Below are 13172 nucleotides of genomic sequence, written 5' to 3'. Positions count from 1 at the left end.
ACTTACATATTAGACAGTGTAACTGAAAAAAAAAGAGAAATGCATTACGCCAGTTTGAGTTTTAAAGGCCTCCAATCTGAATGAGGTAATGAATTCGAAAGCTTCTACTTTTCAATGCACACTATGAACTATATTACCAAACTACGGTATCAGGATGTAGCAATGTACTGAACGTTGTGAGCTTCACAAAGATGAGTTGTTGCAGTATTGTGCTGCATTGATTGTGCAGGTGTATTGATAATAGTGTGTATGTACTTGGTACATTAGTTCTACAGTAAGATTGCCTCGTTACAAAATAAAAGGTGGAGGTGGTGTTGCTTGCCGACCTCCATCTGGAAAGAGGGTGAGGATTATATGGTCCTAAGTCTTTTCAGTATGGGTACATTTGAAAATGACGCTGAACCCATGTGAATTCTTCAAAATCCCCCGCAAAATTAAAATTCAAAATTTTAAAGTACAGGAAATATTCAGGGTGGCTGTTGAATCTTGACCTGAAAACAATCAAACCAACATAGCATCAAAACATTTGTCTTATCAGATTCCCTGTCACTGTATGTTTTTACAGTCATAGATTAAATGATTTTATACGACACTGACCCTTTCACAGCATTTAACAGTACATCTTCATGATACTGAATATGTTCCAACTTTATGAAAGACTTTTCAACCAGTCACCACAATACAAGTAATTGTACCACTAAGAGCTAAACTTTGTCATGTTGGCAGACTGAATAAACCCCTCTATATTTATGTTGCTGTTGGTTAGTATGATCATTCATGCAATGTTCCTTATAGTATATTTATCCACCTTTGATCTATTTTTACAAATGCATCATTACAGCTTAATGAAGTATAAGGAATTAATAGCCATGAATTTCTTTCATAGGCCATTAAATATGCAATATCAAATCTTATCTATATCTCATCAGTCTTAATTATAAAAGGGCCTAAGGTCTTTCAGTGGATTTTGACGTCGCAGTGCCGGACCATTGCTTTCCTGTACTCCTGCAACATTCCACTTATTGACGTCAATGTGCTTTACTTTGAAACAGTACCGGAAGTTCCTGTTAAAATTCCTTCAGCTGAGTCCCACTCCCTGTCAGTCCGGCCGGCCAAGCCACGGTCCAGCTTTGTACCGTCTCTTCGCAAAAAAATGAGCGACAAAGGTCTGTCAGATGAGGCAGTGGCGGCAGCCTGCAAAGATGGAGACCCGATTACTAAGGTAAGATGATTGTTCTTCTTGAAGTAAAGCTAAACTGCTTCCAGACGCTGGCAACTCCGGCCAACCCAGCAGGCTAACGACTTTTTAACCAGCTCTGCGTCCATTATCGGAACACGTTTTTTCACTAAATGTGCATTGGTCACCCGGGAAAAGTGATTCGGTTGTGTTACTAAACATGATTACTGATGCTTGTGACAAGCGGTGCAGCGACATCTCAGATATCAGACGTGTGGTGCTTCTATTTCAGGCTGATACAAGCTAGCTGACCCGGAGCCGAACTTTTTCGTGTGGATAAAAACTTGCTCCAAACTTGGCGGAGAAGCAAAGTAGTCTCAAAGTAAGGCGTTGGACAAATCTGTTTGTAATGCAAGAAGTGTCCGTCCTGTCAAGTTGGTATTTAGGCGCGGTCAAATCAGAGTTCACATGCTGTGGCGAAAAGCAGGCTGGGCTGGAAGCGCTCCATGTGTTAACGCGGGCAGTGGTGCAGACAGGAGCCGCTGGAGCTAACTTGTCCAGCCGGATAACAAAGTCAGGTCTCCTCGCACCTTTTTTTTAACCTCACTGTGTGACACCATCCTGTCCCTCACTGCAGGCCAGTCACTTTCCCTCCTGCTGTGCTGCTTGTATTCCTTCATTATAAACACAGTATTTACACTATACAGCATGGTTATACAATACAAACATCCGATACTGAAGGACATGTTAGTATTACCACACTTGCCATATTGGCTTCAGGCTCCCTGTACTCCATAAGCTCACTTGTGACAGTAGCCTAACTGTGAGTGTTTGTTTGCTTTGCCTGTTGTTCGCTTCCTTTGAAGTCCATGCCAAAGACTTTCGAGTTTATGGCAGATTTTCAGATCAAAGTTCACATCTGTCGTAATTTGACCTGAGCAATCAAGAGATTTTATAGTACTCAAGCCTCTCTTGCAGTGCAAACTGCTTTTCAGTTTTTTTGCTGAATTTTCCACATAATCATAGATGATATGATTAAATGCATGGCTTTTATGTCATCCCTTCACTACTGAATTTAGCTACAAACAGGGAAAACTATGACTGGAACATTGAGAGTACTGCAGAAGAGGGATTTGTTGCAACAGTGTGTGTTTGAGCGCTTTCTGTGGATGTGATATGTGATACATTTTCACAATGTGAAAACTTGACAGTTGGACCAAGGGCACAGGAAAGGGGAACGGTTGGTAGCCACAGAGATAACACCCGGCTGAGAAACACACACACACACATACACACAGTGGAGGTTTAGCTTCTCCTGTGGTGAAACAGTTTCACCAACATACAGAGAGATAAAACCTATGAAAATTAGATCTTTTCTGACAATACTTTTAACACATTTCATGAGACCGTTTCACCATATATCAGACCCATGTGCGGGCGTACAAGATGACTACAGCAATCCTTTGTAAAACCTGATGCTACCTGTGTTCACGTAGTGCTCTCGACTCACTTGGTGATGCGATCCCAGCAGTAGTAGCAAATTTAGGACATCATCACACATGAGAATGGTGTGGAAAATGTTTTGTTTTCGCATAGCAAACAATGAAGTAAGCAGATCGTAGCTGTTCGGTGTGGTAATATTAACTGAAGGATGTGGTGATTGTTGAGTTCAGTGCAAGTGGCTGCACAGAGGTGGACTTTGGCTAAAATCCCTTTTCACGATTGAGTGCCAACACACAAATTTTCCTCTGCTGGAATGCAGAAGCAGCCAACAGAGCCAAACCGAGATCTTCCACTCTGCAAACAAATGTGTTGCGAAGGCTTGTCTGCGCTTTCTAACACAAGACCAATACACTGCTTCATGTGTATCTGAAACTTCTACAACTTTCCATTTTACCTTTCCTCTCAAATATAAGAGTATATAATATAAGTTTTTTTGTTATTTTTCTTCAGGTAGCAGCGGTTTGCACATTTCAAATGCACATACAATAGTTATGCGTGTGATCAGACAATTAGCATACAAAAAAAAACAGTAGGTGTTTGAGGACGGTGGCTAAATCACTAACAATGCAAACTTTTGTAATTGATTTTTTATTTTTTGTGTATATGTTGATGGATTTCTAGGTGATTGTCTTAGTAACCTCCTGGGTCTGTGGCTCATCCACAAATTCACCAGCAGTCTTTCCAACACACTTTGTATGAAATGACATGAATGAAATTGTTTCTTTTCATTGAAAAGACAAATTTGCATTACAAAATAGTGACAAACCACCATCCTGTAGTCTTTGTAGTCTCCTGCTTAATGGTGTCTCCAATAACTTGATTCGAAGTGTCACATGTATAGAAATCTCTGTTATCTTTCTGCATCTTAGGATTTCATGATGCAGCAGACTATGCTGCGGGTTAAAGATCCAGTAAAATCCTTGGATTTCTACACCAGAATCCTTGGCATGACGTGAGTATTAACGTGGGCTTCAGTTCAAAGATCTCTAAATAAGTCTTTACGTCCATTTGCTACAAATCACAAACGTGACACAATGAATTGAAAACATCTTTGGTGCTGTTTTTGACTGTGTGTGTGTGTGCTCTTGAGAGCGTTTCCTATACATAAACTGGATTTTTGTCTCTGGTGTGCAAAATTTTACAGGCTCCTGCAAAAGTTTGACTTCCCCTCCATGCGTTTCTCTCTCTTCTTCTTGGGCTACGAGGACAAAAAGGAGATTCCTACAGATGTGAAGGATAGGACATCCTGGACCTTTTCCAGAAGAGCCACCATTGAGCTGACACAGTAAGAGTCCATGTTCTGGATTTAGTTTGGTCTGCTGAGACATAAAATGACTTTACTACAGTTATGAACTGGAGAAATGACAACCGGATAATATGATTATGTGTAATCTCTCTGAAAAGTGTCCTGTGTGCCTTCTCCTCATACTTGTTGCTTTCCTCTTCTGTCTCTCAGTAACTGGGGCTCAGAGTCTGATGAGAGCCAGTCTTATCACAACGGAAACTCAGATCCACGTGGCTTTGGTAAGATTGCTTCCTCGTTTTATAAATGAACGGCACAGACCATTCAAATTCAATTTTCAAGTGTCATATAAAATGCTGTGTACAAGTTGAAGGCTTGGAGACCATTGTCCCGTGGTGAAAAGGTGTTCTGTCTGAGGCCATACAGTACCTGTAGGGGAGGGAATCTCAATATGCCTCATGGTTTGATTCCGACTTGGAGGGATTCAGTGTGATTATGAAGCGATTGTCAGTTTATCATGATGCACAAAATTTTAGATTTTTATACATTATTTTATCTTACTGTGCCACTACTTCCTACTTTAAAAACATAGCATATTAGTTATGTACCATAATTAAAATAAACAGAAGAATTTCTGTTCATTTTCTAAATTTACACTTGGACATCCTCATCAAAAGTAGCCTAACTTGTTCAGCGCTTGTAGTATGTGACCATTGACATTTATAAAGGTGGACAGCATGCCTCCTCTTCCTCTCACTGTACAAAAGTGAAGCCAAAATATCCCGAGTACGAGCGCTGCCATCCGGCCCTGGTGATGTCATTTCGAGCCAGAGTTCTGCGTAGTGGTGATCAGGCGGCGAAGCTGAAGTCTCAGGGTCCCTCCCATAAATCTGCCTGACACTCACCTGTCAATCATGATGATTAACCCCCTTCTTATAGCATCAAATAACTATTAAAAGCAACTTATTGGAAAAATGCATACTTGAACATACATCAGAGTGTCAGGAACAGTAAAGTAAAGTAACGGAAGCCATCTTTGGGAAAATTTAGTTCGACCGCAGAGAATTAAGATGTTGCTGAGAATCAACCCCCTCCCAGCCCTACAGACATGATTGGCTGGATTTGAAATAGAAGTACTCTTACTAATATCATTGAACAGACTTAATTTAACAATAACATTTTTGTATAATTTCACATCCACATGACCAATTCATATATCATTTATATCAATACATACTCAATACATAGTTTTGCTTTTAACTGCCATGAACCTACTTTTAGATACACTGTCTGTTACTATCTGAACATATGTGTATGCATGTGTGTGTACATGTAGTGTGGATTTATATTCAACAGTCTCTGACTACCTGCCATTTGACAGGACACATTGGAATTGCAGTTCCTGATGTCTATGCGGCCTGCAAATTGTTTGAAGAGCAAGGTGTCACGTTTGTCAAGAAGCCGAATGATGGTAAGATGTGATGTATTTGTGAATAAGAGGCGCAAAGACGGGTTAAATAGAAAAATTCTTTCTTTCTTTTTTGCCTTTTTAGTTGACTTATAATGGAAAATAATGGAAATTGAAATTGAGACTGTAACGATTCATTGAAATAAACTAAACCCTTGATTCAAGTTCTCCACACTTTTCAAAAGTCGATACCCCCTAAAAACAGAACATTTTAAGCAACACATATGCTGAATACAGACTTTGGCAAACTAAAAACTAACAGCTGATCATTAATATTTGCTCCTGCATACAGTCAAGTAAATGACAAAAGATAATCATGTACTGTGATATAATATATACTGTATATTATCGTTGTTTCTTTTCATATACAGACTCCTACAGCAGCAAAAGCACATGCTTTGTATCCTTTAAAGCATCCTCGAATCTACATTTGAAATTTATTTCTCTTCAGTGTATTTTCATCTCGTTAGTAAAGTAAAGTAAAGTTTTTTTCCTGTTTATGTTCCTCAAAGTATTAACAGTCTTATTTTCTTCTCAGGTAAAATGCAAGGCTTGGCCTTCATTCAGGACCCTGATGGTTATTGGATTGAGATCCTGAGTCCTAACAACATGGTGTCGATTACCTCCTAAAAGAGTCTGACAACACGCTACCTGCTGCAGTGCATACAGACCAGACCTGCTGTCGCTTCACTGGGAGAGCACAACGTTGGGGTTTAGCAAGGAATTGAGCAACATGTGCCGGAAAGCCGGGGATAAATGGAGCGGGATACTTATGGGCTCTCCAGTGGGCTGAACTAATATTGGACAGCTGATGAGCAAATAGTTTTAGTAATTGCTACGTATACAAACCAATTTGTGTTTCTGTTGAGTTTGTCTACCATCATTAGTTTGTACATGTCTTCAAAAAAAAAAACAAAGCGGTATTACTGTGTAATAAATGTGAAAACCACCATGCAATTGGAACGGATTTGTGATTTCTTTTAGTTTTGAGAGGCAATGTAATCAAGGGCAAGAGTGGCAGCAGTTTATCTCGAGTAAGATTATAGCAAACAGTTATAAAGTGATTTGATTGTTTTCTGCAGTTTAGTCACAAAGGCCAACATGTGCTGCATGGTTTTTTTTTAAACATTTTCAGAATTAATCATTATAAAGTAGAAACCTGAACTGATGAAGAGATTGTTTTTCTCTTTTAGTTGACATCACGTTCTATTGGCCAAATTGCTGTTGTCTTGCGCTATATGCAAGTTAAAACTCTGTAGGTGTTCTCATTCTCATTTTGACCAACTTCAAGAAGAAGAAGAATCAGCTTTATTGACGGTATATATATTTTTACATACACACACTGAATTTGTCTTCTGCATTTGACCCATCCTTAGTTGAACACACACATGCAACACCCGGCAAATTACATGCAGTGAAACACACACAGGAGCAGTGGGCAGCATCAAGCGCCCGGGGAGCATATTGGGGGGGTTAAGTGCCTTGCTCAAGGGAACATCAGTCGGCTAATGGAGGGGGGGAGCATTTTTCGCATTAATCACTCCACCACACCCAAATTTTTCCTGCCCGTCCGGTGGGGAAATCGAACCAGTGACCCTCCAATCACAAGCCACTTCTCCAACCTCTAGGTTGCCCCCACAAAATCACAGAACTTAAAAATCCTGCCATCAGCTGTGGCCAATATCTCCAAATCTCACCTCACTCACACCTCACTCCAAAACAATCTAGAGGGATAAATAGCACTACAGGTTTGAGGAAAAGTATCGTTTTTCTTTAAATTATCTACATTATAAACAGGAGATTGTGGATTAAAATCCCAGCAGTCCTTGTCTGATAATCCTGTGTTGCATTTCTTGATAGCAAGAACACAAATATTACTTGAATCTCAGAATGTCATTGAAACTCAGCAAAAAACAACACAACCATTCACTAACCATGGACCTGTGGTCATCAGTGTTATGTGTTATCTCAAAAAATGTCATTTTTGCATGTAAGTCTGGATTTTATTTCTTGTAAAAAGACATGCAAATGTATAATTCACGTAAATGTAACAGGCAAATCAAATAGGATGAGAAGATTTGACTTGATGAGCACAGTGAACACAAGAAGTCTCTCGTCTCCCGAGTCCATTTGACTACCAAAGACTGAAAGATTTTAGACTTAATTTGTGTTTGATGGATGTCCAGGAGAATGACTCCGGCTCTTGGGAACCTAAGTTTTTTGTACACACTGCTTTGATTGGTCAGTTTGGGTAGAAAGTGGGAGCGTCAGGGCTCTGGGAGGATGATGTGTTGGGAAGCAGTTATCAAAGGTTCCCCATAATAAGCAGCCCTCTATCAGCTCTGTCTTTGAATCTGGAAAGTCCCTTTGATTTTCAACAAAAATCGACTGCCCTGAGCTCCCTTTGTTGTTGTCATCATTTATGGTGAGTGCTAACATGGAATCAGGCTTGGCTGTTGTTTGAAAAAAAGGTGCAAACAGTGTTAGGGTTGTGGTTTGAATTCACATTTAAGTTAAGCGCTTACTGCACAGAAGTAATTACAGAAAGGCTGCTGGACAAAGGTTGACTAAATCGTGTTTTGTAGATTTATGCATCCACCTGAAAAGTGACCTGCCTGTTGGAAGAAAACATGGAAAGAGACATCCTCTGTTTTCTCCTCGTCCTCATCACCATCATACTACCTGGTCCTCTGCACGCTGCGACTTCAAGCCTAAACCTCTCAAAGGTTGTCCTCATCTCACATCCGAGAACCTGGTTTGATGCTCAACACTACTGCAGAGCACACCATAGTGACTTGGTCACCATCAGAAACACACAGGAGGCAAACATGGTTGTCTTGTTTGAAGGCTGGATTGGTTTGTATCACAGATGGAGTTATGGATGGAAATGGTCCAAGGAAGATGAACTTGCCACATTCATCCCCTGGGATCTTGGTGAGCAGACACAAAAAGAAAATCAGTATACTTTCTGAGTGCTGTGCTCAAGTCCAGTTTCATGTACACTTGCTATTTTTTAAGTAATCCACACTCAATACACACTCAATATACCATCTTGGTTAAGACCGAAATAACTCAGGAACTAGTGTACATTTGTATACATACATATATATATATATATATATATGCCATGAAAGTGCAGATATCCGTGGTGTCATGAGGATGAGTCCTCATTACCTTTGGTGAACCTCTGACTCTCTCCAGTATCTCCAGCAGGAAAGGGTTTTCACTCACCAGTGAAATATCTACCTGATAGATGAGCAGAGTATTTTGTGCACACATTCATGGTTTCCAGAGAGTGAATCCAAATGACTTTGGTGATACCTTGACTGTTCCTCTAATGTCACCAAAAGGTTAACATCTGTGATTTTGACTGAAATATCTAAACTATTAGATGGACTGACATTCATGTTCCCCACCGGATGAACTGTAATAACTTTGGTGATCCCCTTAATACCTCCTATAGACAAATCAGTCAGGCCTTTGAAAATTTTACTCAACCATTCAAGATAAGATAAGATAATCCTTTATTAGTCCCATAACTGGGAAATTACAGTTACAATTAGCATGAGTCATAGATTAACAAACCAGGAGTAGTAAGGAGGAGCTATGCATCAGGTCAAAGTACTCAAACTTTTAATGATTAATTCTAGTATTTTATAAGACTTCTGGCAGGATGACTCCTGAATTATTCTGAGGTTTATCAAAATACTGTTATGTCCATGCAGCAGCTAATTTAGTCTCTCCATCTTCTTGCAGGTGAACCAAACACAAATTTGTGGTGTGTTTTGAAGTATCGTTCACACCTAACATGGGCAAGTGCTGATTGCAGATATCCCCACCCCTTCTTGTGTGTCGATGAAAGACTGATTCTGGTCCAAGAGATGAAGACGTGGGAAGAAGCATTGCATCACTGTAGACAGCTGCAGGTGGCGGATCCCTCTCCTGGAGGGACCGCACATCTGTATGACCTCGCCAGCCTGCCAGAAGAAAATAACGTACTGTTGGACAGAGAGAAGTTAAAGGAAGCAACCACAAATGAGGTTGGATATTTTTCTGCAGAGTTTGTCAGGTTATGTCATTATTGAAATAATAGTTCAAATATCTCCCACTGGATGAAAAGAACTATATAAAATGCCAAAAACCTGTAGAAGCAAAGCGAAGCAAAATGACCGCAAAGCCAACATCACTGGCAGTTACATTTAGATAAAATCCAACATCAGTGTAATGAACCACCTCTAAAAACACAACAAAAATCAAAAAATTGAGCTATTCAGGTTGTGTGACTACAAAACAGGCCGTCAGTATAACCCTCCTCTATTAATCTGCACGCACCTCCAAGGAGGAATTCCATTTTTTTTCTCTTCCTCCTAATTTGACAAGCTAGTGTGAATGCAGCAGCAGTCCAATACATAACCCCAACCCCCTGTTAAAACTACAATATATCTTTTTTCACTTTGCTCTGGTACAGATTCAATAAATAAGACATAACAGGGTAGTTAGTTAAACTTCAGTGAGGTTAAGAGGTTAATTTTGTTTCATTTGGACAAAGTCAGGCTACCTGTTTCCATTTTGTTCATCTTATAATAAGATAACCCACTACTGGTGGTGGGATTATATTTACCATACAGATATAACAGTGGTATCCATTCTCTCATCTAGCTCTCTGCAACAAAGGGCATATTTCCCAAAATGCTGAACTATTCCTATGTCCCAAACAAGCCACCACAATACAGATCAAGTCCTACTTCTCTATGCTGCATAATGCAGCAGAATATAAAGATACCCATACAGTGCACAGTGTTCAGCCACTTAATACATCATACTTTTTGTTGGCTATGTACTGAAACCGAAAATGTTATCTTGAGATGGCAAAGCTTGTTTTCTTGTGATAATGGGTTGACTTAACTCTCTGATCTTGAGAAAACAACCTAACAATTTCTCAGGAAAACAATTTCATTTAAAGGAGTGGACCATGACATAAGCACACACAATGCTATGTGGGGTTGGTTTGGGAGCTTTAATGCAAATCACGTGTGTTTAGTGTGTTTTCCCAAGTGATTACATATGAGAGCACTTACATTAATGGCTAATCACTGTAAGGGAAAGGGTGTAACAAAAGTATTGTTATGTGGTGCTTGTTTCCACCCAGAGCGAGACACTTGAGATGAGAGGCTGGTGAGAATGTTTGCTACACCATGAATATAAAGCTGTGAGAGATTTATTTAGAATTATAAGCAGCTGAATATGCTTTAATCACCCATTGATCCAGATTATGGAAATATAAATAAAATAAAATAAAATAAAATTTGTCTGTTCTCGGCTTCTATACATAGGCAGCAAAAGGTCAAATGAATTAAATGGCTGGACACTATGCACTTTACTGGTGTCATAACTTTATATTATTCTGCAGCATGCCTCATGTGGAGTGCGAAATGAGACTCTGTGCACGTCGGGAAAGGCAAGTGACAACCAAAGCAGTTAACTTTATGTGATGCAGCAGCACCAGCCAAGCAGAATAAAATAGAACAAAAAATAGGCTTGTGAAAGTTACAGTATTAAAGTTGTACTCAGTATACCCACTGTGGGTGAATGAGTGTGAAGCAGTGATTGCATGTTGCACAGTTTTTTTTCTCCCTCTTGCTCTCTCTATTCCCACACCAATGCCTACTTTTTCTTATAGGTGTGGGTCGGACTGCGTTTCCTGGCTGGTGAGTGGTTGTGGGTCAGCGGTGAAGCAGTGACGAGCTCCTACCTTCCTCGCTGTCCAGCCCAGCAGCAGCACTGCGGTGCTCTGGATCACAAGAACACAAGCTGGAAGATAATGAGCTGCAGCGAGAAGAGAAACTTCATCTGCAGCATAAATCTGTGAAAGCTTGGACAGAAATGATGTGGTAACCTTAGAGGTCTTAAATCATGAAGCGCTCTCATTTTAAAATGAAGTCAACACGAGCAGCGAGTCCAAGCCATGAAAAAATATGATGTGGCATTTCCCGAAAGAAAGTAAGAAATATTTAATGTAGATGAAACTGCAACAAGTCCGGCTCTCTCTAGCCTGGAATACTCAAATGGGTCATTTTATAAGACATGGGAAAAAATGACCTATTTTGCTGTTTAGGAATGAGGACTTGTTGGGGAAAATCTACAATTTAATGTCAATCAATTTGGGACTCATGTCAAGTTTAAATTTGGTTTCTGACTGGTGTTATTTGCATTGCAGTCATAGAACCTTCAAGAAAGAGATCTATGCTAAAAAAACTGATGTATTCTTTGTATATATTTAGAACAGAACTAGTGTCATTATATTGAATTTACATCACCAGACCTTTGGAACATCATCGCGATTCACTGACTTTGCATGCAGTGTGCATAGCATATATCCACTATGCATATAGATTATATATATTACAAATATTTGGCAATAAAAGGATTGTTTTGTGTTCACCTCTGTAGTCTGTAGTTGGCTTTTGGGTGCAAATTTATGCAAGTGATTGAATATTTACAGGAGTTCATTCCGAGAGAAATGATTAGAGCCAATGCAACAGTTTGGAGAAAATAACCAATTAACTTCCACAGTGTTTCAAATTGGTTCTGCTTGTTGAGTGTTGCAAGTTAATGTTGCTGCATACACTTTAAAAAAACACATTTGAATAGTTTTATTACATCTGTGGGCATATGATGCAAGTTTTGACATGACATGTGCCTAAATATTTCACTTTTGCTTTAACTGAGTTTGTTATGAGAGAATAATGCACCTTGCATAGAAAAAATAAATTAATAATAATAATAATAATAATAATAATTTTTGTTTGTACTAATATACGCCCCTATATTTACCTCATTTATAGTATAGCAAAAATAACTACATAATCTACCTTGGATCAACTACCTTGGATCTGCAGAGTAAATTGACTCTTGAAAATGTTTCCCCACAGACTCCACTGTTTCACTTGTCTTGTTCTCAGTAAAACAAACAATGTGTGAAGTTCTTTCTCCTGTTTGTACATAGGGATATATCTCTAATACGTTATTAAACTACAGAGATAACATGTAATGTGACCTTCTCTTTCTTTCTTCTCTTCTCTTTTGGCAGAAGGAATACCTGCTGATAGTACTCAAATATCCCCCTGTATAATTTAGTTTGCCACTAGAGGGCACTCTTAATCAAATCACAGTGGGAACATGTTATTATGGTTTAACTAAGCAAACATTTAATCGCCTACAATGTCGCAGAGATCTGCAAAAGGGTTATTAATTTGTCATTTTTTTTCCACATGTGACATAAGAAGTTTAAGTAGAGTCATTATTTCTATGAATAAACCTTTAGTCATTTATCTTAAAGTATTCAACAACAGACCTGTTATTTCAGACAGACATTTCTGACATTTCAGTCTGACAACTTTACACTCTGTGGCCAGTGACTTTTCATGAAGGCAGTATGTCATATCCTCTTCTGTTGTTGGTGTATTCTGGGCTTTGTTGACTTGGTAAATTGTAGTGACCAATTGTTTTTCACTTCACTTCACTAGAAAGAGACGCAGACTGTCTGTCCAGTTAGACTTCACAAGGCAGGTGCCTTACATTTCAGCTTAAGCATTACAGAAAGCATCATGTCACCTGAGAGGCTTCATCAGCTCTGCAGTCAGTTTCTTACACTTCCATCCAGACACCTTACATGTTTGATGTACTAGTTCATGTGATGTAGATCACTATCACTTGACCTCATGATTACCTGTCATATGACAGCCTGATGTGCACAATTCATAGAGGTCTCAAGCAGGGAC

General features: G+C 39.3%; 2 protein-coding genes across 3 annotated transcripts; both read left to right on the top strand.

Moving 5' to 3' along the window:
- Positions 1-1050: 1050 nt before the first annotated feature.
- Positions 1051-6547, top strand: LOC124067323 (lactoylglutathione lyase-like). Its single transcript, XM_046404639.1, has 6 exons — positions 1051-1222; positions 3550-3632; positions 3825-3965; positions 4137-4204; positions 5305-5394; positions 5930-6547. The coding sequence occupies exons 1-6, from the start codon at positions 1154-1156 to the stop codon at positions 6019-6021; spliced, it is 543 nt and encodes a 180-aa protein (XP_046260595.1). The 5' UTR covers positions 1051-1153; the 3' UTR covers positions 6022-6547.
- Positions 6548-7450: 903 nt separating this feature from the next.
- LOC124051326 (putative C-type lectin domain family 20 member A) lies at positions 7451-12739 on the top strand. Of its 2 annotated transcripts, XM_046378756.1 has the most exons (4): positions 7451-7816; positions 7977-8325; positions 9148-9431; positions 11072-12739. In XM_046378756.1, exons 2-4 carry the CDS (start codon positions 8022-8024, stop codon positions 11258-11260), a joined length of 777 nt encoding a protein of 258 aa, XP_046234712.1. In that variant the 5' UTR covers positions 7451-7816; positions 7977-8021; the 3' UTR covers positions 11261-12739. The 2 variants fall into 2 exon arrangements, with proteins under 2 accessions (XP_046234712.1, XP_046239337.1); XM_046383381.1 differs by lacking the exon at positions 7451-7816 and having other exon boundaries at positions 7971-8325.
- The last annotated feature ends 433 nt before the right edge of the window (positions 12740-13172 follow it).

Source organism: Scatophagus argus, chromosome 1 (assembly GCF_020382885.2).
Source record: "Scatophagus argus isolate fScaArg1 chromosome 1, fScaArg1.pri, whole genome shotgun sequence".
Classification (NCBI taxonomy): Eukaryota; Metazoa; Chordata; class Actinopteri; family Scatophagidae; genus Scatophagus; species Scatophagus argus.
Note: the sequence above shows the minus strand (reverse complement) of the source record. Positions and strands in the feature narration are given on the sequence as shown.

Bases quoted from the DNA above. Each gene is read 5' to 3' on its own strand.
- LOC124067323 (XM_046404639.1), top strand. From the start codon at position 1,154: ATGAGCGACAAAGGTCTGTCAGATGAGGCAGTGGCGGCAGCCTGCAAA. The intron at 3,633-3,824 runs GTGAGTATTAAC...AAAATTTTACAG, and splicing joins ACCAGAATCCTTGGCATGAC to GCTCCTGCAAAAGTTTGACT. The intron at 4,205-5,304 runs GTAAGATTGCTT...GCCATTTGACAG, and splicing joins CTCAGATCCACGTGGCTTTG to GACACATTGGAATTGCAGTT.
- LOC124051326 (XM_046378756.1), top strand. From the start codon at position 8,022: ATGGAAAGAGACATCCTCTGTTTTCTCCTCGTCCTCATCACCATCATA. The intron at 8,326-9,147 runs GTGAGCAGACAC...ATCTTCTTGCAG, and splicing joins ATTCATCCCCTGGGATCTTG to GTGAACCAAACACAAATTTG. The intron at 9,432-11,071 runs GTTGGATATTTT...TTTTTCTTATAG, and splicing joins AGGAAGCAACCACAAATGAG to GTGTGGGTCGGACTGCGTTT.